The sequence below is a fragment of the Mustela erminea genome, chromosome 13 (genome assembly GCF_009829155.1).
Source record: "Mustela erminea isolate mMusErm1 chromosome 13, mMusErm1.Pri, whole genome shotgun sequence".
Taxonomy (NCBI): domain Eukaryota; kingdom Metazoa; phylum Chordata; class Mammalia; order Carnivora; family Mustelidae; genus Mustela; species Mustela erminea.
In genome coordinates, this window is record NC_045626.1 from 63,653,344 (window position 1) to 63,678,670 (window position 25,327).

Here is a 25,327-nt window from a genome sequence, read left to right on the forward strand (position 1 = left end):
CCAGGGCTATAGAGGTCAGGCAGGTGGACAGAGAGGCACCTCTCCTGATCTCAGCTTCTGTTCTTACTGCAGTCTGCGTGTTCATCTTTTGGAATCGGTGGACTTTAGGGGTCTGATTTTAGCTGGCCAAGGTGGATGAAAATGGGAGCTGACTGGTTTATTATCATTTGCCTTTAAGATGTCACAGGTTGCACTTTGTGGAGCATTCTGCCTCCATTCACCTTCCTTCAGCTTCTCCTTTTCTTTCCCGATCCCCTGCCCTGTAAGCGGCTGATTGTGGAGCAGAAGCCAAGTTGCTTGTTCCCTTGCTGCATCTGTGTCAGGATAGTCTCCTTTGCCTGCGTGTGCTGGAGGGGGTGGGGGGCGGGCTTCAAGTCTGCCCGCACCCTCACTGCCTTCCTGTACTGGTGTCTCTTCCCTCTCCCCTGGGGACCTTAACCACCTTCACACCTGCGATCAGGTGCCTCCCATAGGCTGTGAGGATTTGAGAACGGCCAGGACTCTCTGCTGCGGTATTTTTCATCACTGTGTCCATTGGTGTTTAAAAACATAAACTTTTTCACTTTATACTTAGTATTGGTTAGTGTACAGTTGTGTTTTAGAAGTACCATGGTACATAGATTCTTTGTTTGGCCTGGAGGGAAAAGTGAGGGGCATAAAGTCCATAGCACTCTCTCAGACCATCGGAGGGGAGAGGGGCCAGCAGCAGGCTCCAAGAGAGAGCAGATTTTGGCAGCCTGGGGGCTTGTCTGGGGTGACACTCAAATCCCTGAATTCTCATGAATTCGAACACCAGAGTTCTCTGACCCGTGTGCCTGTGAGCTTTCAAGCATGTGTAGCTGTTGTCATTTAGAGTTTAATAACTGCATAGAAGAAATTGCAGGGGGCACTTTGCACTTTCTGGGAGTAGTGACCGATGAGGTTGGCTGGGAACACATAGATGTTCAGGTCACGGAGGCCAGGGTTGGACTCCTGGTCCTGTGCGTGGGATCCTGGGTTAGCGTCACAACCTCTCTATGCTTGCTCTGCCCATAAAGCTTCTTGAAAAGATGAAGATGATCCTCTGAAGTGCCCATCTGGGTCAGTGTCAGCATGATTGTTAGCAACGATAGGCAAGCACACACTGACTTAAAATACTTTGTTTATCCGCTGCAGTGACCTTTTACATGAATAGAAGAAGTATTGTAGTCTTAACAAAAGTTAATGGTTATATTATGGGGGAGGAAACAAATATTTGATTCTGTTGCTCAACAAAGAGGACAGAGAATCATGGGATCTTACATTTGCCTTCTGGTTTGCCCCTTGGACCCTCTAGGAGAAACTAGTTTCTACCTTTTTTTTTTTTTTTTAATCTTTTCTTTCTTTCCTTTCTTTTGGAAGAAGATATTCCGGTTTGAATCTTTTGATGATTAATTGTCTCCCGGTATTTTGTTCAGTGGAAGTGCCAGTGGGTTTGAGGCAGGAAGCCCGGGTGTCTGTCCATATGCAGCTTATCAGTGACTTCTCAGTGACTTTAGGAGCCTGGAGGGCATCACAGGAGACTGAGTCATATGATCTATAAGGCTCCTTCAGTAGGTTTGGTGATCTTTGACCTGCAACTTTGTAGAATAGTGTCTCTTCAGGAGTAACACTGATTAAATCGCTTTTCTTAGTGTCTAGCCCTTTAGTTAATCAAGCACCAGAAAGAGTGTCTAATGCTTAAGAGTCCTGTGTGTTCCCCTGCTGTAAACTAGTGATTTGCCAAGCTGTGCCTCCTGCTCAGAAAACACTTGTGCACTTCACTTAGAGCTCGTTTACCTGTGCCGCTCGTAATTTTTGTGGCCTTGGACAAGTTACTTATTCTCTCAGTGCCTATAAAGTTAGGTTTGTGGACTAACAGGGTTTAGGTCATGGACTCCTTTGAAACCCTTGCCCTCTCCTTCCATAGAAATGCATCTCTTAACAAGGTTTCAAATTTATTCTCCGGAAGTTGAGTGAGAGAAACCCGCCCAGGGCCCCCCAGTCAAGAGCCCCTGGGCTAGATACTCTCTCAAAGATAGTAACAAGGGACACCTGGGTGGCTTAGTCAGTTAAGCGGCTGCCTTCAGCTCAGGTCATGATCCCAGGGTCCTGGGATCAAGTCCTGCATTGGGCTCCCTGCTCAGCAGGGATCCTGCTTCTCCCTCTGCCTGCTGCTCCCCCTGTTTGTGCTCACTCATTCTCTCACTCTTGCTCTCTCTCTCTCTGACAAATAAATAAGTAAAACCTTTAAAAAAAAAAGATAGTAACAAGAAGCCTTTATCTAGCTTATGCTAAGCACCAAGCACTGATGTAAATCCCTTTCAGTCATTAACTCACCTAATCCTTACAACAGTTCTGCAAAGTAGGTGCTGTTATTATCCCTATTTTTCTTTAGACTTTTTTTTTTAAGATTTTATTTATTTATTTGACAGACAAAGATCACAAGTAGGCAGAGAGAAAGGAAAGTAGGCTCTCTGCTCAGCAGGGATGTGGGCCTTGATCCTAGGACCCTGGGATCATGACCTGAGCCAAAGGCAGAGGCTTTAACCCACTGAGCCAACCAGGCCCCCCTATTATTATCCCTATTTTACAGGTGGAGAAACTGAGGTACAGAACTTGCCTCAGAGTCCCACAGCTACTAAATGTCAGAGCCAGGGTTGGGACCCAGGAAGCCTGGCTCAGGGTCTGTGTTCTGAATTAATACCTCTAAACCTGGATCAGCTAGTTCCTGAAAGAGAGGGTCTGGGTGCATTCTGAGCGGATGTAGGTGAACGAAAAGCATGGAGGCTAGAGGGCCTTGGCCTGGGCCAAATCACAGAGGAGCCTGGGCTGGCTCCAGCAGAGGTGGGGCGGGCCACATTGGAAGGGAGATGGTCACCTTTTGGGTAGGGGACAGACATGGCAAAGAGCTATAGGCGGGGTTTTTGAGAGAGCCACATTTAGGAATAGGAGGAACACGAGAAACCAGCAGCAGGACCAGAAAAGCAGGAACAAGCACCAGGAAAGGATAGTGCGGAAGTGCACTGGAGAAGGAATTCAAGAAGTGGGGTGTCAGCCCGCTCAGGGCTCCCCTAGAGGTCTGGAAGTGTGATAGGCAAAGACGTAGCCACCACCCTGCACTGGTCAGGAGATACAGGAGGCAGAGGTGCGGGAAGTTGGAAAGGAAGCAGGTGGAGAGGAGTTACCAACAAACAGCAGGGCCTGGGGCGGATCATGTCTCCTCTGAGACCTCAGCTATTTCTTCTGCCAAAAAGAGGGGATAACAGTGTGAACCTCTTAGTGTTGGTGGGAAGACTCAGTGATAACCTGCAGACAGACCCATCACAGTGGCCCCCTACAGTGGGGAGTGTGAGGTGCTCTCCTTTTTCTGCCACCATGACTAGTATTGGTCTCACTGAGTCAAAGCCCTCCGTAACAAGACTCTGTGGGTGACTCTGGAGTCAAGCCAACCTGTGCTCAAATCCTGCTCTACCCCGGCTGCAGAGAAGAGAAAGCCTCTCTTGGAGGGCTCCGGGGGTCATAGTTAGCTGCACACACAGCATTTATGATGCTCTTAGTGTTACTGCCCATAGTGCACAGCACTGCAGAGGCACCAGGAGCCTTGAATTCTGAGCAATCTTTTTGAATTTCACTCGTTTTACCCAAGTAGCGAAACATCAAGACATCTGAATGTCACTTGCTTTCTCATACCAGACCCACTATGAGAGCTCGTCTCAGGGTCTCCCTGGTCCAGGGATGAAAGCCAAAGCATGTGCCCCACATGAAGACTGGCATTTCAGGAATTTCTACAAAGCCCCGTCCACAGCATCTTTTCCTCCAGGATTTAGCAACATTCACCACGTCCTGATTCCGAGGAATATGCTTGCTGTGTAGCATCTGAGTCACTGTGAAGAACTCAAATTGTTTTTTGTCCACCTCTGTCATTCCTGGGAATGTCAGCTATTTTGAATTTGACTTTTCTTAGTTACCTGAGCCTCAAAAAGTAGAGAATTATAGCAGACACACAGTAAAAGTGGCAATATTTATTTATCTCTAAGGTGGAAGGCATGGCCATGTGTACACACTGTCCTCTGGGCAACAGTGAGGTGACAGCAGAAGTATAGATGACTTTTAGCATCAGTTCACAAGGTTAGGCCTTGAGAGAATTAAGCCCTAACACCCAGGGCACCCCGTGAATGTCATGAGGTTGCTTCTGTCCTGGGCACCATCCTTGGGAGAGGTGAGAAATTAGTCCTGCAGCTCATTTCTGTATTCTGTGTCCAGATGAGCACTCGTAATTTGATTGATAGAGCCAAAAGTTCAAGAATGGGGACAGCAGGGAAAGGAGGTACACAGGTAAGCCCTCTATAGCTTTGCACTGAGGAGGCGGGAGGAAGCCGGTCTGTATGTTGCTGACACACCCTATGTAACAGCTGAATTATCACAGGTACGTTAACCTCTATGAACTGCTGGTCTTGTTCACCATGCTGAACAGATTCCGATGAGCTTCTCAGTCATTTGTAAATTTCTTCTCTGCTGTGGGCGACGATTTCAGAATGGTAGCATAAACCACGAAAGCCATGATGCCAAAACATCTCCATTCTCTTTGTTAGAATGGAACCAGGATTACAAGGTGCCCCCCGAGACACTTGAAATGCCCAGACCTCCACCTTAAGACTTGGTGGGGTTGGCAACTCTCCCCATGAAGAGCAGGCAGCTGGTACGGCGCTCATAGATGAGGAAGAGGAAGGGGCGGTCAACAGTGAAACGGACTTGGGTGGTCAGCGGCATGAACCCCACCGTGGTCATGGCAGCAGCTTGGGTGCCCTCCTCGTTCACCGTGATGGTTCCTTGGTGCTTGAACTATTTCAAAGTGGAAAGGAAAGTTGTCAGATAAGGTCAGTGGGCACACAGAGGGATAGACGATATAGTGGAGTCTCCTGTCATTCAGGATGGAAATGCCACATACAAGGCACAAACCATAGCTGGCCAGAATGACCCTTGAAGGTCTCTCTCACCTCCTGCCAGATGCAGTAATTGCGCTCAGAGGCTGTGTCATATAAACAATGCATATCTCTAAACTCCAGCACCACAGCCGCTCCTGGTGGTCGTCATAGTATGAGTGGTCTGCCAGCAGGATGGCAGCTACAGGCCCCGTCTCCTTCGCACACTGTAGGAGCACTGCCGGGAGGGTGGGGCCTGGATCTGGAAGGGGTTTTTTGGACCGATACTCTCTTCTTTTTTTGTGGACTGTCTATTGTTATTTCAAGTTCAGCATACAGGTCATGCACCTTCTCTGCATATATTTTAACGGGTCTTTCATGATTCAGCTGGGTGTACCTGATTCACAGATCGGGGCACACACCCCCTCCCTTTCTGCAGTCAGCAGGAAAGAGGCTCACTCCCACGCTGCTTCCTAAAACAGATTACCCTGCCCACTCAGTGTCTGGTAGACTCAGCACTGCTGATGTGTGAAGTCAGATGAGGCAGGAGGGAGGCTTTGCTGGGGGCAGACGCTGGGGAGAAGTGGGGAGGGTGGACAAGGGGAGAGCATACCAGATCAATGGTGATCCTGTGGTCTGAGATTCCTGTCATATTGCTGTCTTTGTCAAACAATGCCGTGACCCCCATTGACTTCAGTGCCTCCACCAGGTTGTAGTTCTTCTCCAGCTTGAATTTTGGCAGAAGCACTTCTCGAGTTCTGGGCAGAGAAGAAAAGGGGGCCCAGTTTTATTGAACCACAAGTTCCAAAAGAATCCTGTTTTTCCCTCAAATATCCACAACCTTATTTCCCCCATCAACCCCAGGTTGCTTTTGCCACAGAATGGGTGCAGCACTTCTTGAAATTAATATCCTAGTACTGTCAATTGAGTTTTTGGGAAAGAGCATCCATTATAATTCCGGTTCCTTAAAATGGAGGCATCGTTAGTGCTAGGTAGTCATTTCCTCCATACTGTGGGGTTCACGGCCTGCTTTCCAGGTGAGCTCCAGAACTATACTGGTTTGTGGTTTGAAAGATATCTGAAATAATTATCTTGTTTGGGTCCTTGATTTTACACATTTCTTATTTTGTCAAATAAGCAGTTGAATATCTGATCAGTGTACAGAAAAAAGAACCCTTTGCCTGCTGGAAAGTGCTAAACTTTAGTTCTCTGTCCTTGTCTCAGCACGTTCAGTCCTTGTGGATAAACAGCAACTACACTGCCCATGGGGCCAAGTCCAGCACACAGAGGGGATAAAGAGACATCAGACACAGCTGAAGAGTTTGCTTTCCTTTTGACAAGGAAAGCAAACTGTGTGCTTTACACACAGGAAACTTTTCCTTTCCTGTGCAGCAAAATGGTAAAGGTGGTAGGATAATGTCTGCACAACCAGGACAGATCTAACTACTGGAGCCATCCAGCAGGGGTTGAGGAGGAGGGGGTATTCCTGGGGCTTAGAAGGCTGCCCATAGCTTGAGAGATGGCCTGAGCCAAGCCTGGAGGGAGCTTGAGCCGTGGTCCGGCTGGCATGCTGAGGGGCACTGGGCAGTGGGAGGAAAAAGGAGGAGGGACGAAGCAGGACATTTGGGGGACTGTGTCTGTGGGCCTGGCCAAGAAGCTGGGCTGTATCCTGTGGGGAGGTGGCCCATAGAGAGCTTCTGAGAAGAAGAGCTGGAACCAGTGGGGACGCTGTTTGGAGGTCAGTGCCATGGGGCTTGAGGAAAGGAATGGGCAGGCTGGTTAGGTCTTCCTGGCTCAGGGTGGAGGTCACAGACAGTGAGGTTAGGAAGGAGGTGGGTACTGAGGGGACATTTCTAAGGAAAAATTGACAGGGCCTGATGACTCATTGATTCCTTGGGCGAATACCTTCCTCTAAGACCCTCTTCTGGGTTTGTTCCATTTCTCTGCATTCTTGTCACAAAAGGAGACCTGAACCAGATTCACATCTTAATATGGGCCTAGCCAGTTTCCAATAAAACAGCAATGTTACTTCTCTATATTTTCTGCCATGTTCCGCTAATAATCATAGTAACTACTTAAAACCTGTAGTTTTGACTCTGGAGTAATGAGAGAGGAAAATCATGAACAACATGTCCTGAATAGATTATGAGGCCTACAGCATTTCCTGCACAGGGAAGGAAGAGCTTATCGCAGACACCAGGCACTGTGGTGGGTGCTCGGAGTCATTTTTCTAGGTCTTTCTGCAATCCTGGGAAGTCAGAATCGTGCTGCTTCTATGAGTGATGAAGCCAGGGCTCAAAGCTCTAGAGCAAGTAGATGGCAGGGCCAGGATTGTTTCTGAGCTGGCTCTAAGTCACCTGCCCCCCACATCTGAAACTGTCATATGGTGGGGTTGGGGGGCAGATGTGTCTCACAGGTGCTGTCTGATTGCTTCTCACTGAGCAGGATATTTGGGCTGAATTAACAAGAGTGGCCCAAGATGGCAGTTCTTGGGTTTTTATGCACACGTCTCCCTTCTTGAAATGACCAAAATTCCCAGTGTTTCTGGTCTCTCCCGCTTCCCAAAGATCAAAAGAGCAAACATTCAACCTCAAGTACCTGTTTGTCATGCTTTTCTGCCATCTCTCCACCACCTGGGGCGTCAGCTGGGTCTCGAGGGTCTTCATCCCAGAGAGCTTGTGCGGGACCACAATGAGCATGCTGATGCCCCCAACATATTCCAGCTGCAGGACATCGCAGTCCAGCTCCTGGTCATTTGCTGCCAGGAAGTTCCCCTTGGTCTGCATCATGGAAACTTTGACCACCTCTCGCTCATTCAGCCGGAAGTTGTGGTTGTGTGTCATTTCTACAGGGAATTTATTCACCCAGGATCCTGTAAAGTCAACAAGAACAGGGCTTTTCTTAAAATACTATTTAAAAGCCGATGTCCACACATGTGAGCATGCATCAGAAACACCTGGAGGGCTTGTTCTGACTGCATCCCCCCACCCCCGAGTCTCTGGTTCTGTAGGTCTAATTTGAACCAAGAACTTGCATTTCTACCACATTCTTGCTAATTCCTGGTCCGGAGACTACACTTTGAGGACTGCTATTCCAAATGATTCCAAGGTCAGAATGCTGACATACTCATAGGAAGTATGATAATGGTAGAGAAGTTAGACTGGAATGAATTCTGGTTTAGATGAGGGAACTAACTAGTTGTTTGACTATAGCAAGATGCCGAATGTACCTGGACCTTTACTTGTTGACCTGTAAAATGAGCAGCTTTTTGCTCATGGCTGCTGTTTGAGCTTCTTTCCTCCCTTTCCACTCTGACTCCATTGGGACTAGAAGGAAACACTGATGATGCCATCAGATCATCATGTCAGATTTGGGAATAATGCTGTGTGTCCAGGAGTAAGTGCACTTCTGTTTCGTTTCTCAGATGCTAGTAACTATGATAATGGCTGCTGACTGACAACTGAGAACTGGCAGTGTGCCAGGCATTTGTCCAAGCATCTTTCCCATATCCTTCATTTCCTCTTTCTAGCAACCATATGAGATGCGTGTTTTTTTTTTTATTATAAGCCTTGTTTTACAGAGGAGGAAACTGAGGCACAAAGAAGCAAAATAACTTGTTCAGGGTTTCTAGCTAGTAGGTAGAGCCACTGGGACGAGATAAGCCTCCTCCACGGCTTCTCAGCCTCAGCACTGTTGACATGGGGCAGATCTATGTCGTGGAGGCTGCCCTGTGCATTGTAGGGTGTTCGCACCAACCCTGGCCTTTACCGCTGAGGTGCTGGGGGTTCTTCCCCCCAGGTTGTGGCAAGCACAGATGTCACTGTGCTTCTGCTAGAGTCACACATCACCTGGTTTTCTTTCTGACTTCCTCCTGAGACCCAGCCTGTTTTCATTGTTCTTTACAAGGCGGTTATAATATTTGAACTAAAAATCCAATTTGTGGGGTGCCTGAGTGGCTCGTTGGTTAAGTGTCTGCCTTCGGCTCAGGTCATGATCCCAGGGTCCTGGGATCGAGCCCTGTGTTATTAGGCACCCTTCTCAGTGAGGAGCCTGCTTCTCCGCTTCCCTCTGCCTGCTTCTTCCCCTGCTTGTGCTCACTCGCGCTCTCTCTCTCTCTCTCTGTCAAATAAATAAATAAAACATTTTTTAAAAAATCAAATTAGTAACACATTGAGGAACTAGTGATTAAAATTATATTTCTAGACCGTCATTTCTTTTGATAAGCATCCGTGATTAAAAAAAAAAAAAAAGCCTCCGTGAAAGATTGGGTGCTATAGGTATTTCATCCCTCTAATTCCAGTGGTAAATTAACTGACCATCCAACACGAGGGGAAAAGAATACACGTATGTTTGCCACTTTAACCCCTTGGCGTGGCACTGGTTACAATGTGCCAGAGGTTATAAACCGACTATCCTCATCATTCTGCAGTCCTTGATGGCGGGAATGGCTTGTTGCTGTGTTTCTCTGCCTGCTCCTGATCACTCGGCCAGCCTGGTGCAGAGGCACTCATGTCTGGGGCGCCCCCACAGACCAATGGATCAGGTGCTGCCCAAGTAACTTATACTGGCTGTTCTAAAGCTGTTCCTAAACATAGGTTAGTTGCTCACAGAAGCAGAATAAATGTCACTAGCAGTATCATACCTACCTAATATATGACGTTGACATCTGCAGTTTTACTCCTTCAAGTTCATTGAGCTCTTGCCACAAAACAGGCTAGCACTGCATCACTTTGCCTTGCAGTGCTGCACACAACCCTGTCAGAGCAAGTGTTATCATCATCTCTAATAAAGGTGAGGAACCTGAGTCCCAGACACATTGAATGACATGCCCAAGGCCACATGAATAAGAAGTGGGGAGGCCGGTGCTTAAACAGTTTGCTCACTTCCATGTACTTAAGATCAGTAATAAAAAGTATATTGGGGGGGGGGCGCCCAGCTCTTGATTTCAGCTCAGATCATGATTTCAGTGTGGTGAGATGGAGCCCCACTTCAGGCCCCGTGCTGGGTGTAGAACCTTCTTGTGATTCTTTCTCTCCTTCTCCCTCTCCTCCTCCCTGCTGCCTACATTCACACTGTCTCTCTTAAAAAACACATATGTGTGTTCACCATATGTATGCATATATGGCATGTGTCTGTGTGTCTGTCACTAGCCTATTAGAGCCCCAGCCTTTGAACACCCACTACAAGGCCAGCAGTGCGCCTGGCATCTGAGAGGGAAACCCAGGGGTCTGGCTCAGCCTCCATGCCCCTCCTTTGGTCTTGGCTGCTTCAGCCTTACTTTGCCCATCTGGCAGAATGCCTGCCTGGCTTAGCTGCTGGGAAGGCCTCGGGCCTCCCTCGGCAGCCCCACCACCCCAGAGTGGCAGCCAAGAGAGGATGCCTGTCCTTTGCCTCCCTGGGCTGCCATAACTAGTGCTAGGCTAACTAACAAGGAAGCATAGCCTCCCAGGCCTCAGGGACTGATTCTAGCTGGTGCCCACCAGGTTTTGGTGGCAGAGAGGAGAGTGGTTATATGTCACCATGAGTCATTGAGATGTGGACGTGTTTCTAGTGTCTGCCCTTTGGCTCTCTAGGCTTGTAGAATGAGGTAGAAGTTTCTTCCAGTTCAAGTCCCAGTGAAGGTGCTGTGAATGAGGTCTGGATTTTACAAGTCCATTGCCCATTTACTTCCAGGATCCCAGGGGTCCTATGTCTGTGTAGTGGCTTGGGGGTAGGGAATGGCCTCCTTGCTTGTCTGGCCCAGAATAGTTGGTCTGGAGATAATAATTTATTTCCCCACCTCTCCTTCCCATTAGTGCGCAAGGGTCCTAAAAGGAGTTGCAGGTATTAATGTTAGTCAAGCTGAACAGTCTTCAGCCTCTTGTCCATATTCCTGCTTACTGATAACTGGGAAAGGAGATGGGGAAAAACCCAAATCCAAGTTGGCCGAATGCTTAAAACATCTTTCATTTTTTTCTTCCAGTTTAGCAAAGCGCTAGAGATGGCCTGCAACCTTGGCTCTGCCTCTTACTGGCTTTCACCATATATACATAATGTGCCCTGGGAGCATCATTTTACTTCTCTGTGCCTTGGCGGCTCTGTCTGTAAAATGAGATGCAAATAACAAGGTTGTGCTGAAGTTTCTGTGAGCATAGAGCACAGAGTTAGGGCTCAGTGTCAGCTGCTGCCATCGCCTCATCCTGATCTTCCCTGTGAGCTGACCTTGTGACTTGGTTTAGAGAATATAGTTCTTGATGCTCAGTCCAGCTGCACCCTAAAAGAATATGTCACAAGTTTGTTTTGAGAAACTTAAAGCGATTTCTTACCTTTAAAGTAGATGCAGTTTAGAATCATCATCTGAGTACCTGGGTCTATACTCTCTAGAGCGTCTTTTATGAGCCCCTTGGTGATCTTCAGAATGTGGTTATTGGTTTTCGATATGAAGGCAGGGTCTGAGAAGTCAGCTGCCTGGGCCTCTGCAAAGTAGTACTCTCTTACTTTTCTTTTAAAGTCATCCAGGATTGGAAATTGCTTCTGGACGTAAAGATCATTGACTGACCGCAGTGTGTACCCAAAATTCCTCCTGAAGAGGCGATGAGTCAGCTTACGGAAGAGATTATGAATGGTCATGATCTCATACTTGCTGCTGGCATTGACAAAGTCTTTGAAATGCAAAATCGAGTGCACTTGTTCATAGGTCTCCCCCCGCAGGCCGAAGGAAATCATACCCATGGCTGTGGAAATGCCCACTGGGGCTATGAAGATGTTGTCAGAAGAACGGGCCTGCTCCTTCAGTGCGCGGTAAAGGTTGAAAGCGAACTTGGCATTGAGGATGTTGAGACGCTGGATCCGGCTTTTGCCTTGGAAGAGCTGGAGGATGTTCCCAGCACCGGCCTCTGAATCAGTTGGCAAAACCGCATCAATGATGTCAATATAGTCATCATCTTCGCTGAATATCTTCTCTAGGTCCAGATAGTCCTCATCCTCCTCCCCCTCTGTGATCCAGTCGTTGGTGACCGTGTTTTCCTTGTGGAAGTCGGCAGGGAGAAGGGGCATGCTCAGGTTTTTGCTACTTAACTTCCCCCACTGGGGGTCTGCGGATGGAGAATCTTCCCCTCCTTTATCAAGCTTACTGGTCAGGCTCTTGCTCCCACACATGGACATTAGGATGAGAGAAACGATGAGGGGTTGGAAAAGGTGTTTCATTTTGGCAGAGCTAAAGCTGGGAGAGAAAACCAGCGACAGGGTCAAAGGTGGGCTTGCAGACCAGCCACCGGCATGCTCAGAGGGCAAGCCCCATAGCTTTGACCCCAGAAGATGCCCTGGGAGTGTCAGTCCTTAACCATTTTACCATCACACATCTTAAGAGAAGCTGGTGAAGATAAACAGATACCTAACATTTGTGTGCTTTATAAACCTACCTGAAGGATCTGTGGGCCCCAACTTGAGAATCTCTTCTGCAAAGATTTACAACACTGCGACCATATAGATTCCTGCAGACTCAGTGTTCCCAGGGAGTTTCTTTTTCATTCACTCACTGAACTTTGTCTCCTGTTTTCCAAACGACTTATTAGGCACTGGAGGCACCCCCACCAAGGGGCTCTGCCCGCTAGACAGGGAACAGACATGCAGTAAAGCAGGGGGGTTCTCATAAGGACACTACCAAAGCAGGGGTGCAGAGCTGGGGTGTGGCCCTGCCTCCTGTGGTAGGAGCGGGCTGCCAGGAGAGCCTCACCAAGCTTCACTGGGAGGTGGGGCCTGAGTGGAGAGAGTGAAAAAGGCTTACAGGCCAGGCTTTCTGCAAACAGGTATTCTAAAGATACGTGAAATTTGTGTCGTTATTTGGGGTTGTGCAATTTGCATAACATTTGGAATTTGTCATAATGCAGAGATCCTCTGAGTGCCAGTGAGAGGTGGCTGGCAGCCTGTCTTTCCCCTGGAGCCCCAGAGGCTGTGAGGCTGTCTGGCTTACCACAGGTGTCCTACCTTCTCTCCACCTGTTCTTCGACTCCTGATGCTGTCAGGAGGACCTACTAAATCTTTTTTCCTTAACTGCTTTGAGCATGGGGTTGGGAGTAATCTTATAAGGTCTGTGTGAGAATGATGTTGGAAAGCTCTCGCTTGAAGGCCTGAGGGGAAGTCCCTTTATTTAAATAAGATGAATTCTGGGCTGCCTGGGTGGCTCAGTCAGTTAAGCGTCTGCCTTTGGCTTAGATTATGATCCCGAAGTCCCAGGATCGTGCCCCATGTCGTGCTCCCGGCTCAGCAGGGGAGTCTACTACTCCTTCTGCCCCTCCCACCGCTCGTGTTCTCTCTCTCAAATAAATAAAGTCAAATAAATAAGGTTTTACTACATATACTGTGGTAAGCCTGTCTTTACCCATCCCCTGCCTTATTCCAAGGAAGGACCTGTCATGTCTTGTCAGAGCAGTTTTACCTGCCAAGTGGCTTTTTCTCTCTTTTGCTTACTTCCTGCCTATAAATTGCATCCTGGGTAGATGAGCTATTATTTGATGTTTCTGTGTTTCACCAGGACAGCAGTGGTAGGCATTTATAATGTTATACCATCGTATGTGATCCCAGTGTCACTTCTGAACAACCTGGGAAGAAGAACTGTATCTTGTCATGTTTGTTGTGTGTGTGGAACCATCTCCCGTTAACTAGATATTGGAGGACCAGAGTATCTGGTTCCAATCCAGGCCAGATAAGAATTACTGGTGTCTGTTCAGTAAACATTTGGACTTGTTAGTCTGAATTTGGGCCTAGGTATACAGATACCCAACTTGTGATGCTCTCAGTTTTGTTGATGTTGATGACAGCAGTGACTTTTTTTTTTTTAAGACTTTATTTATTTATTTGACACAGAGAGAGGCCAGCACAGAGAGAGGGGGAAGCAGGCTTCCCACTGAGCAGAGAGCCCGATGCGGGCCTTGATCCCAGGACCCTGGGATCATGACCTGAGCCAAAGGCAGAGGCTTTAACCCAACCACCCAGGCACCCCCAGCAGTGACTCTTGATAGAGATTTGCTGGATGCCAGGTGCTGTGCAAGGAATTTAATCTATGTAACTTAACATCATCCTTCCAGCATTTTATATACCAGGATCCTGAGCCTTATGTCACTGTATGACTGTGGCAGTGGAGCCTCTGCCTTTTTGCCTCCGAGCGCTAGAACTGGTTTCCCTGCCCACCCACCTCCACATCACCCCCATCTTCCTCCTTGGGTCTTTCCCAGCCGTACCATGAAAATAATCAGCTCAAATGCTGTTCTAATCACCCTGAAAGACTTACAAATCACACACTTTGGAGGGAGCAAGTCACCTCAGTTTCTGACTTTGAAAATCTCTGTTGTCTTTTCCAACCCCACAGCCTCCCTCCAGCATCCAGCCGAGGCTGCGGTGCTGTACACTTGGCCCAGGCATGAAAAACCATTTCTGACGTGTCTGGCTGGAGGTAGAACTGGGCCAGTTTCCAGTAGAACTGGGCATGGATATTGACAGTAATACACTGTAAAAAGTTAGAAAAGAAGAAAGCGAGCAACTTGAAGTCCCCTTGCTAGGTTGCACTTAGGAAGATCCTTCTCAGGCAAAGACAAGGTTAAAAAAACAACAACTTGAATAAATAAGAGTTCAGGAAAAGGAATCTGAGACCAGATAAGGAGGCAGAGGTGAAGATGTTCATGTTTTTTATCCTGTGTTTATATAGTGTATTTGGAAGCTTCTTATACTCTGTATAAGATGCATTATATGATGAAAAGCCAAAAATAGTGTTCAGTATTACCTTTTCAGAGGAAAGAGAAAAAAACTCTTATATTTTCTCTGAACTGAAATTAAGGATCTAAAAGGTTAGTCTTGGTGCCTGGGTGGCTCAGTTAAGCATCTGCCTTTGGATCAAGTCATGATGGTCCTGGGATCGAGCCCCACATCAGGCTCCCTGTTCAGTAGGGAGTCTGCTTCTCCCTCTCCCTCTGCTTCTCCCCCAGTTTGTGCTCTCCCTCTGCCACATTAAATCTTAAAATAATAATAATAGAAGGTCAGTCTTCCTGTCATTCTGCCATTTAGTATAACAATTTTATAAGACACTTTTTTTTTTTAAAGATTTTATTTATTTATTTGACAGAGGGAAAGAGATCACAAGTAGGCAGAGAGGGGCAGGCAGAGAGAGAGAAAGGGGGGAAGCAGGCTCCCTGCCGAGCGGAGAGCCTGATTCGGGCCTCGATTCCAGGACTCTGAGATTACAACCTGAGCTAAAAGCAGAGGCTTAACCCCCTGAGCACCCCAGGTGCCTATATATAAGACACTTTAAAGCTATCACTAGGTTATATTTAAATCCTGGTGACTACTTTTGAAGAGAAGCAATATTTTTTAAAGGAAAATCATTCAAAAGTTTGCCTTTCTGAGAACTTTATATGGTGCTTTCTCATGTCAGTAGTATGGAGCAAGGTTGGCCTTTTTGGTTGCACATCAAAGCATAACACCTGGATACCTCAGTCCCTCCTGGCTATGTCTTCAGGCCCAAAGAAGGCAGATATGATGGGGGAGAAGAGACTGCTTGAAGTTTTAAAAACCTTTCATTTTGAAATAACTGCCAACATTAGAAAAGTTGAAAAACCAACATAAGTGTTGCCTAAGTGGCTCAGTCATTAAGTGTCTGTCTTCGGCTCAGGTCATCGTCACGGGGTCCTGGGATTGAGCCCTGTGTTGGTCTCCCTGCTTGGCAGGAAGCCTGCTTCTCCCTCTCCCACTCCCCCTGCTTATGTTCCCTCTCTCGCTGTGTCTCTGTCAAATAAATTAATAAAATCTTAGAAAGAAAAGAAGGAAGGAAGGAAGACCGACATAGAGAACAGCCCCTGTACACCCTTTTCCCAGATTCACTAGCTTTTGTATTTTAAACAGTTGCTTTATGGCTTTCTCTCCATATATACACATCTGTGCGTATGGGTGTGTACACAAGCAGGCACACACATAAACTTTTTTTTTCTGAAACCTTTGAGAGTAGGTCACTTTTGGCGTGTCGCTTTAACTTTTAATTCAAATATATCACGGAAAAATGTCTAAGGACAGGGATATTTCATGTACCATCATAACACCATTACATACTTAAGATAATTTAACATAGGTACAATACTTTCCTATTCTAGTTCCTATTTCAATTTTGTCAGTTGTGTCAGTAATGTTACTGACAGAATGTTATATTAGGCAGACTAAAAAACAAAACCATTTTTCCATTTTTAAAACAGTGTAGAAAGCTTTTGAATTTGTAGTTTGATAGAGAGATGCATGTTATCCATCTCTAACCATTGCAAATAAGAATTTAAAATCGGCAGAAATTTAAAAACCAAACTCACCTCTGTGCTTCTGAGAAGTGGTGTTGCAGAGATGAAATGAGCCAAGGTCACCAGCGGGGTTTCAATGTGAACTTTGGTGCTGGGCCGGTGTTGGGTATTTTTCAAAGTAAATATGTCCCAAATCAAATACCATTCAACTAGCTTTGTCAGCACAACCCCCCTCGGCTGGGTCTTTGATCTCTGCTGAGTGACTTCTGACTCCTCTGCTCTAGTTCTGGTACAGCTGGTGTTTTGAAGGCATGACTATCATTGTGTCAACTTGCTTGTGGGCTTAGTCCTTGCTGAAGCCATCACATAATGAGACACTCCTCAGAGCTGTAGGGGCTGGGTTGCATTGGGGGTAGCTGTAATGCTCCCCTAAAAGCAGAGGCCCACTCATCTGCCTTCCAGCTTTGGATTCTCCCACTCAGGTGATCTGGCCGTGGTCTGGTCTCTAGGCCTGATGCGGCTGCTAGGCAAGTGTCCCCATGCTTCCATGATGTGTCCCTCTGTAAAAAGTGGAAGGGAGAGAATGTGATCAGTGATCTCTAGTGTAAGGAGAACTTGGTACAGAACTTTCTTCAGCTAGGGCTCACTCACTGTGTTCTGTGCCAGGCTGCAGTCCAGCTTCCTTAGCTGTTACAGGACAGATAGGGTATTACTAAGCAGAGCTCCCCAAACTCCGGCCCACCTAGGCATTCACAGGGATCTGTGGAGCTAATATCACCCTTCATGTTTTTTTTTTTTTTTTTAATATTTTTTATTTCTTTGAGAGAGAGTATGAGCACGAGGCAGGGAGAGGGTGGAACAGAGGGAGAGAGAGAAGCAGGCTCTCCACTGAGCAGGGCGCCTGATATGGGGCCGATCCCAGGACCTTAAGATCATGACCTGACCCTAAGGCAGATGCTTAACCAAATGAGCCACCCAGGTGCTCCTGGGATCACTCTTTAACATTCATTTTAAATTTTGTAATCTAAAACATTATTACTAGAATATTCTGGATTGTTTGGAAGACCAGCTTATCACAGAGCGTTCCTCCCTGATTTTGGTACCCAAGAGTGTGTTTGTTACCCAGAGTCCCTCTGATGGAGAACAGGACTCTCTGGGGACTCTCTAAGTGTGTGAGAAGCCTGTAGGGGGCGTCTGTGTGTTGTTCATTTTGAGAAATTTCTGGCGTGTAAAGAGGGCTATCCGTTGTGTTTAAGAGTTGACAGGTGTGGCTGGATTTGGGTCCAGGTCAGCCAGCATTCAGTAGCTGTGGTCACACACCGCTTTCTCAGAACCTCCACTCCTCCTGCTCAACACTGGGACTTCAGCATGGGCACCATCATGCAGGCTCAGAGAGGCCCTTCCCTCTGCACAGACTCCTCCCGGGCCTGATAAACCCCATGTGATCTACTCTTGGCCCCTCCCTCCATTTCCACCTTGTTCTCACACACTCTGAGCCCAGCCCTTCTTGGAGCCTTGGCACTGGGTGCTCTTTCTGCAGAGTCTTCCCTTAGGCCCACCGCACAGCTGCTGTGCTCCCACCATCTGTTCTGGGTTTCTCCGAGGCTGTGCTGGCCACGCTGGTGGGAATCCCACCTCCCACCCTCTCTGTTCTCTCTGAGCTGAGGACAGTAGTTAAACCTGCTGCATAAGGTTGCTGTGAAAATTAGATGAGATGCTGAGATAATGTGCAGAAAGCACAGAGAGTTGCGCCCAGCACTTGGTCAATGCTAGTAAACCTTTGCTATTGTCTCTTTCACCATATGGAGTTTATTCACAAAAAATATCTGGAAGGAGATGCAGCCAACTCTTAACACTGGAAATGGGAGGCAGGTGAAAAGTGTTCATTTTTTCCTCTTTATACTTTGCTGGAATTTCTTTTCTATGAGTATGTATTGCTTAGGTTATTTTAAGCGAACTGGTAATGTTTTTTACATATCTAGATTTCTGAGCATGTAACCCACTGTTGAAATAACTGGATTTCAGCCCTTCCTGACAATTAGCTCTCCTAAATTGTTGGGTGGGAGGTGCTCGGCACCACTGTTACATCTGGGAAAACTCACTCCTTCTGTCTTACATCATACCTCTAGTCCCAGTCAGATTTCTCCACGACTTCTTTGATAGCTTTTTAAAATCTAGGATCCAGGGGCACCTGGGTGGCTCAGTGGGTTAAGCCACTGCCTTTGGCTCAGGGTCCTGCGATCGAGCCCCGCCATCGGGCTCTCTGCTTGGCGGAGAGCCTGCTTCCCCCTCTCTCTGGGCCTGCCTCTCTGCCGGCTTATGATCTCTCTGTCAAATAAATAAATAAAATCTTAAAGAAAATTTTATTTATTTATTTGACAGTGAGAGAGAGATCACAAGCCGGCAGAGAGGCAGGCGGATTGGTGGGGGTGCAAGCTCCCCACCAAGCAGAGAGCCCGATGTGGGGCTCAATCCCAGGACCCTGAGACCACACCCCGAGCCGAAGGCAGTGGCTTAACCCACTGAGCCAACCAGGTGCCCCAATAAATAAAATCTTTAAAAATAAAAAGTAAAAGGAAATAAAATCTAGGATCCAGTCAGGGTTCCTACACTGCATTTGGTTGTTATGTCTCTTTGGACTCCTTGATCTGGTTCAGACTTTTCTCTGACCTTGATCTTCTTAGGGGAGAGCGGTTCAGTTATCTTATAGCCCTTTCCTTTACCCTTTGCCTGTCCTGTCTTGGGGCCAGACAGGATCCGTTTGTCATCTTCTAGCCATTCTCTGGTACCTCCTCACTGCTTTCTGTCTCTCCTGAAGCACAGGAATATGTCTCAACCAGTCCTAACCAGCCTGGGTATACTGTGTCCTTATCTTAGGTCGCTTTGGAGCACTTCTGGGGCCTTTTGTGATTCCACCACAGTTTTCCCTTCCTGGGGACCAGAGCCATCTCAGCTGGTGTGATGGAGTCATCAGTACAGGGAGAACCTATAGGGCACTTCCAAGCCCTAGTTCTTAGGAGGGAGGCAGAGCATTCTCAGGGTGAGGAGTAGTAAGATCACAAAGTGGAGATAAATTTTCGACAGTCACTTTCTCAGTGTTCTAAAACCATGGGGGCCCCTGATCCAGTTGAGAGTGAAATATTCTGAAAGCCTGACCATAACCACCAAAGGCAAGTTCTCTTTACAGGACATCAGAACCTCTTAGCCACATTGACCTTGAATACCAAGCCAAGGCTTTGGTCTGGGAGCCCCGTTATGCCTCTACCATCTCTTGCAACCTTATCTTAGGGAGCTCCATCACCTCAGAGTCAGTCCCAGAGCTTCTTTTCCTCAGACCCTCATCTTTGGCCACTAGCAAGTTAGAAGCCCCTCAGGTGTGCTTTAGTGGCAGTGTCCTTTCTACCTTCAGACAGTGCTGTCCACCAGTGCCCTCCCCAGTGCTTCTCCACCTCCTTAGCACCTTCCCACAGGCCACCCTGCAGCCCCCACCCTATCTTGACTGACACTCTCCAAGGGCACAGCACCCTAGTGGCTTTCAGGGAGGGCCTGCTTGCCTCTCCTTCACAGCGTGTTGTCAGCCCTAAGCCAGTACCTGTACCCTCCCTGTGATTGTGGAAGCAACATATCTATGGCAGAACTCCAGGAAATGCAGGCAACATTAAGGAAGAAACTAGAAGCTCCTGCCAACCCAGCTACCCAGAAATAATCATTATTACAATGCAACTGGAGATTTCCCCTCTTTTTCTATGTACATGTATTTATATACATATACCTTAAATCTGTGTCATGTTATATGCATTTTGCATTTTTTTCACTTGATGTAAGTTCTACCTGTGTCACCAAATATTCTTAGAAAATACAGTTTCTGGGGCGCCTGGGTGGCTCAGTGGGTTAAGCCGCTGCCTTCGGCTCAGGTCATGATCTCAGGGTCCTGGGATCAAGGCCCGCATCGGGCTCTCTGCTCAGCAGGGAGCCTGCTTCCCTCTCTCTCTCTGCCTGCCTCTCCATCTACTTGTGATTTCTCTCTGTCAAATAAATAAATAAAATATTAAAAAAAAAGAAAAAGAAAAAGAAAATACAGTTTCTGATATATTGTAACTTATGTAAATGCCCTGTTCAGGTAATCATTTAGTGTTTTCCTCTTTATTTTTCTGTTCTAACAAATGTTGCAACATTTTTGTACCTAAATCAGAAAAAAAAAATGTTTTTTATAGATCCCTACAGATGGAATTGTAGGTGAAAGGATGGGGCTATTTAGAATTTTTGATGCATTTTTCCAGATTGCTTTCCAGGAAATAGCGTACCAGTTTATAGTCCTACCAGCTACAGGTGCAGGCACCCCTCTCACTGTCCCCTGCCTTCCCAGCAGTGGTGTCATCATGTGCCCCACCTCTTTGTCCTTGGCCTTCATGACTGTTTGGATAGCAGAGACCCCTTGTTGTAGCTTGATTGTCATCTTACAAAGCTTGACATCCTCTGGGGGTTCTGTGAGGACCAACTTGTCCAACAGGCGCTGTGCACAAGTTTAACATTTTTGCACAACCTACAAGCCACTCCCTGCTTCACACTGGGGCACAACACCATCTGGAGCAAGGATGCAGGGACTTCAGCCTCTCACTGCTGCGCCTAAGCAACTCTGCCTCTACCGATTTTAAATCTTGGAATTCTGCCCAAGATGACTGTTGGAAAAGTTGTGCTTCCCAGAAAGATCTGAAAGCCATTTCTCCTTAACCCACAAATTTTCTCATGATCACCCTGTCTCTCCAGGCACAGCTGTTCACCTAAGCTTCAGCCTCCCCAGGCCCAGGCTTTGGGCCTGATACCCCTATGGCTGGACAGCCTGCTCCCCCTTCACTGCCTGGCTAGGGTTACTTGCACGGTAACACTGAGACCTGTGACACCTTCTCCAGGAACTGCCACACTGTGATGATTTCCTCACCTGCCTCCAAACTCGGCAGAAAGGTCTTTATAGAATGGGGCTTTTCACCTCCCAGGCGCGGTGCCTGGTGCACATTAGCTACTCAATAAATGTTTGCTGAATGGGGGAGTATTTACTAGTGAATTGATCAAGAATTGTTGGTCACTGCTCATTGTGTCTTTTCCTACCCAAAATGACTGACTGATTCTTGGAGAATGAATCTGGGATTGATTTTACATCTGTAGGTTTTATGGCTTGTGAGCAAATAACCTCCTTTTCTCCCTCTGTTCTCCGCGCATCAGCTCACCCGAAGGTTACCTCCCATCAAAGAAGCCAAGCCTCGGCTGCAGAAACTCTTCCGGGACTTCTGGCTCTATTCTGTGCTGATGGGATTTGCAGTGGAGGGCTCAGGTAAGAGGGTCCTCGCTGCCCCGGGGAAGACAGAGTGCAGCGTGAAAAAAAAGGTGAGACAGAACAGTCCCTAATTATGAATGTGCATGCACTCAAAATTCGCCCAAATTCAGCTGCTTTTCTGTGCATTCAGCTGTGATTGTAAATATTACACTTCCCAGATGTAGTTTAGGGTTCTGACAGTGCTCTGTATCTTAGGAAAAACCCGTTTGAGTTAGGAAACAAGTTCATTTCTGTGCCGCATTTAGGCGAAAATTGGCGCAAAGGACCCAGGACTCCAGAAATGGTCAGTGTCACCTGCCCCTTAGTGCTTCTGGAGTAAGGTGGTGGTCTCACTCATGTGTACTCTCTTGCAGGACTCTGGCCAGAAGAATGGTATGAAGGGGTCTGTGAAATAGCCACCAAGTCACCCCTGCTCACGTTTCCCAGCAAAGAACCCCTGCGCTCTGTTCTCCAGTATAACTCGGCCATGAAAAACGACACAGTCACCCCCGTAAGGATTCTCACCCTGCCAGGGAAGGATGATGTGGGGCAGGGGTTTCACTAAGCTCTCTTTCATTGTCCTTGTTATCACATGCTTTCCATGGCTCCTGGGGGGAGGGTCACCTTCCCCCTGGGCGCCTGTGTGAGCCCTCCAGTGTTTCTTTCCCCCCAGGCTGAACTGAGCGAGCTCCGCAGCACCATCATCAACCTGCTGGACCCTGCTCCTGAAGTGTCCGCCCTCATCAACAAGCTGGACTTTGCCATGTCTACCTATCTCCTGTCTGTTTACCGCCTGGAATATATGAGGTACCCAGGCCTTTGCCTCCCAGCACAGCCACGCTGGAGCTAATTTTTAAACTTCTCTGCCTTCTGGGCATGGGACTCTTTTCACTTCCTCCCAACACATGCAAGCTTTCTTAAAAAGCAAAAACCAAAACCACTCTTCTTGTGTGCTCCTCCCTATTGGGCACCAAACACTGCAACTTATAAATCCCCAGGTATCTAAACTCCCCTATCATCTTCTCCTTATAAGGAACAGCCTTCTGAGCAGTCAATATAGACGTTGCAAACAGTCCATTGGACTGTGCAAGAGCCCACATTAGGAACTGGCCCTCCCTGAGCATGTTCGAAGACCTTCATTGCACTGGTTTGTAGGACCACAGCTGAGTACAAACAGCAAATGGGAAGTGGGAAGGGGCCTGTCCCAAAACAGTCCCACAGGTGCCTGGCGCTCAGGATGCATGTGTAATCACAGCAGACCTAACAGCTCTAATAATTGTCATCGTGACAATACCAGTATTAACATGGATTGAGTGCTTATGCCACACCGGCACTGTGCTAAGTTACATGTATTGACACATTGTCCAACAATGTGTTGGTAGGTTACATACCTACCAAGGCAGTGTTACATACCATTTTACAGGTGAGGAAACTGAGACACTGAGCCATTTAGTTAATTACCTAAGATAATAATCCCTGACTAGGACTGAGATCCAAGTAGTCTGTTAAGCACTGTGCCATGCTGCCTCTCCTAAATGATGGCTGGAAGAAGCAGCTAGGGCGTTCAGAACACTGCTGCCTGTGTGAATGCTCCAGCTCCACCGTGGTAAGGACTGAGGGCCCCTCGGGCTGCAGCTGAATACACTGGCTACAGAATGATACGTCCCTGTCATCAGAAAAGATCAGGTTACATGTCGCCCATTTGTTGAATCATAGGATAGGTGCAATAAGTTATAGAAAAAGTTTACCAGTGGTTTGAAAAAGAAAGTGTTAGTTCATAACAGGGGAATATTTGGTGAATGCCACCATTTTTTTAAAAGATTTTATTTATTTATTTGACAGACAGAGATCACAACAAGTAGGCAGAGAGGCAGAGAGGGAGGAGGAAGCAGGCTCCCTGCTGAGCAGAGAGCCTGATGCGGGGCTCCATCCCAGGACCCTGGGATCATGACCTGAGCCGAAGGCAGAGACCCCAACCTACTGAGCCACCCAGGTGCCCCAGTGCCACCATTTTAATCTTTATTTGGTGCCATGAAACCCTCTGGTAAAAGAACTCAACGTATAAAATAGATTAAGTCTGTTTTGGGTGAGTGGGGGTGAACACCCACCTTCCTGCCCTGTCCCTTCCTCCCTGACTCTTGGTAGCCTGAGGGTGCCACAACAGAGCAGAATTTGAAAACTAGTGACCCATTCTCCCCCAGAGTACCACAGAGCCATGAAATGAAACTGCAAATGCTTTTCATTATAATTTGAAAAAAATGCTTTTTCATTTTTTTACAAAAGTAATATAAGAACCAAAAAAAAAGTAATATAAGAACATTACACATTAACTTAGAAATAAGTAGAGAGGAAAAACCACTGATCCCACCACCATTCCCTATGTGTGTTAGTATAGTTCCCTCTTGTCCTTCCTATAAGGAATATATTTTGAAAGAGTAACCAACCAAGGCAAAACAAGCAAGCCAACACAGACCAAAAACCTGGTTTGCTCCGAGGTTGAATGGCTACAAGAGATGTCCCCGGACCTTCTCAGCCTCATGTGCCCGCAGGCAGGGCTGTCTCCTGCTTCCCCACAAGGGTGCCCACGAATGGAGTTCTCAGGATCTCAGGACACACTGTGGAGTGGGCTGGTAGAGCAAGACCATCAGGGAACAGCCCCCAGGAAGCTCTCAAGAGCCCAACTCCCATCCCAGGTTGCCTGCCAGGCCTCTGAGAGCATTGTCAGCATGGAGAAGCAGCCCTGAAGCCTTTATTCAGGAGGCTGGCTTCGGGTCCCAGCCACTGGTTATTACAAGAGCTTTAAAACAGCAAAGTGGGGGCTTGTAGTGGCATAGTCAGCTGAGTACCCGACTTCAGTTTTGGCTTGGGGTGAGATCGAGGCCCGGCTTGGGGTGAGATCGAGGCCCAGCTTGGGTTCCGTGCTCAGCAGAAGTCTGCTTTGTATGCTCTCTCCCTCTCCCTCTGCCCCGACCCCCCCCAACATGTGCACTCTCTCTCTCACTAAAATAAATAAATAAATAAATAAATAAACAGCAAAGTTGGCAATACAAGAAATCATATAAAAGCTCTGAACCTAGGGGCGCCTGGGTGGCTCAGTGGGTTAAGCCGCTGCCTTAGGCTCAGGTCATGATCTCAGGGTGCTGGGATCAAGTCCCGCATCAGGCTCTCTGCTCAGCAGGGAGCCTGCTTCCTCCTCTCTCTCTCTGCCTGCCTCTCTGCCTACTTGTGATCTCTCTCTGTCAAATAAATAAAATCTTTAAAAAAAAAAACAAAAAACTCTGAACCTGAGCACTCAGGAACACATGTGCTTAATGCCAGCCGACCTGTCCTACTAAGGTTCGACTCACCGAAGTTCGGTGCAGAAGCCCACAGATGCACTCCACCAAGCACTTGCCTGTGTACACACGGGCCGTGCTATCTTAGTGGAGCCCCTCAACTAAGTAGTCCCAAACAGCTACTATAAAAGTGAAAATGGCACATAAAAAAGAGAAGGAAAACATTGGGATGGTGCAGAAGATGCTCAAGATGAAAAATACAATTCTCACTTTCCTGGCTCTGAATCCAGAGATCCCCACTCTTGATAGTTTTACTTTCCCTTTTAGAAGTTCTCTAGAAATTGTCTATAAATGCAGACATACATATCCTACACATCGAAGGCACATGGAGGCCTTCCGGAAATCTGTCACTGACATCGTGCTGTCCCCGTTTCCCCCGCATCTTGCTGTCTCATGGAACGGTGCATCTTGGGTGTTTTTCTGTAGCGGTGCATATGGAGTCATCTCTCGTTTTGGTGGCTACGTGATGTGCCATTAAATGGGTGTACTTTGGTGTAGCCAGCTAGT

At 47.4% G+C, this 25,327-nt stretch overlaps 2 protein-coding genes across 2 annotated transcripts in view; one reads left to right on the forward strand and one right to left on the reverse strand.

The window, feature by feature from the left end:
- The window catches only part of PI4KA (phosphatidylinositol 4-kinase alpha), a 117,578-nt gene that overhangs the window by 52,596 nt on the left and 39,655 nt on the right, over window positions 1–25,327 (forward strand). The window contains exons 20-22 of the mRNA XM_032310247.1: window positions 21,395–21,503; window positions 21,860–21,996; window positions 22,159–22,292. Coding sequence (XP_032166138.1) covers window positions 21,395–21,503; window positions 21,860–21,996; window positions 22,159–22,292 — 380 coding nt within the window. The remainder of the gene's footprint in view (window positions 1–21,394; window positions 21,504–21,859; window positions 21,997–22,158; window positions 22,293–25,327) is intronic.
- Window positions 4,003–16,346, reverse strand: SERPIND1 (serpin family D member 1). The gene is made up of 5 exons (XM_032310248.1): window positions 16,247–16,346; window positions 11,228–12,123; window positions 7,521–7,794; window positions 5,536–5,680; window positions 4,003–4,842 (listed from the first exon to the last, which is right to left on the reverse strand). Exons 2-5 carry the CDS (start codon window positions 12,105–12,107, stop codon window positions 4,651–4,653), a joined length of 1,491 nt encoding a protein of 496 aa, XP_032166139.1. The 5' UTR covers window positions 12,108–12,123; window positions 16,247–16,346; the 3' UTR covers window positions 4,003–4,650.

Bases quoted from the DNA above. Each gene is read 5' to 3' on its own strand.
- SERPIND1 (XM_032310248.1), bottom strand. From the start codon at position 12,107: ATGAAACACCTTTTCCAACCCCTCATCGTTTCTCTCATCCTAATGTCC. The intron at 7,795-11,227 runs GTAAGAAATCGC...TTGACTTTACAG, and splicing joins AAACTGCATCTACTTTAAAG to GATCCTGGGTGAATAAATTC. The intron at 5,681-7,520 runs GTACTTGAGGTT...TTCTCTGCCCAG, and splicing joins CAGAAAAGCATGACAAACAG to AACTCGAGAAGTGCTTCTGC.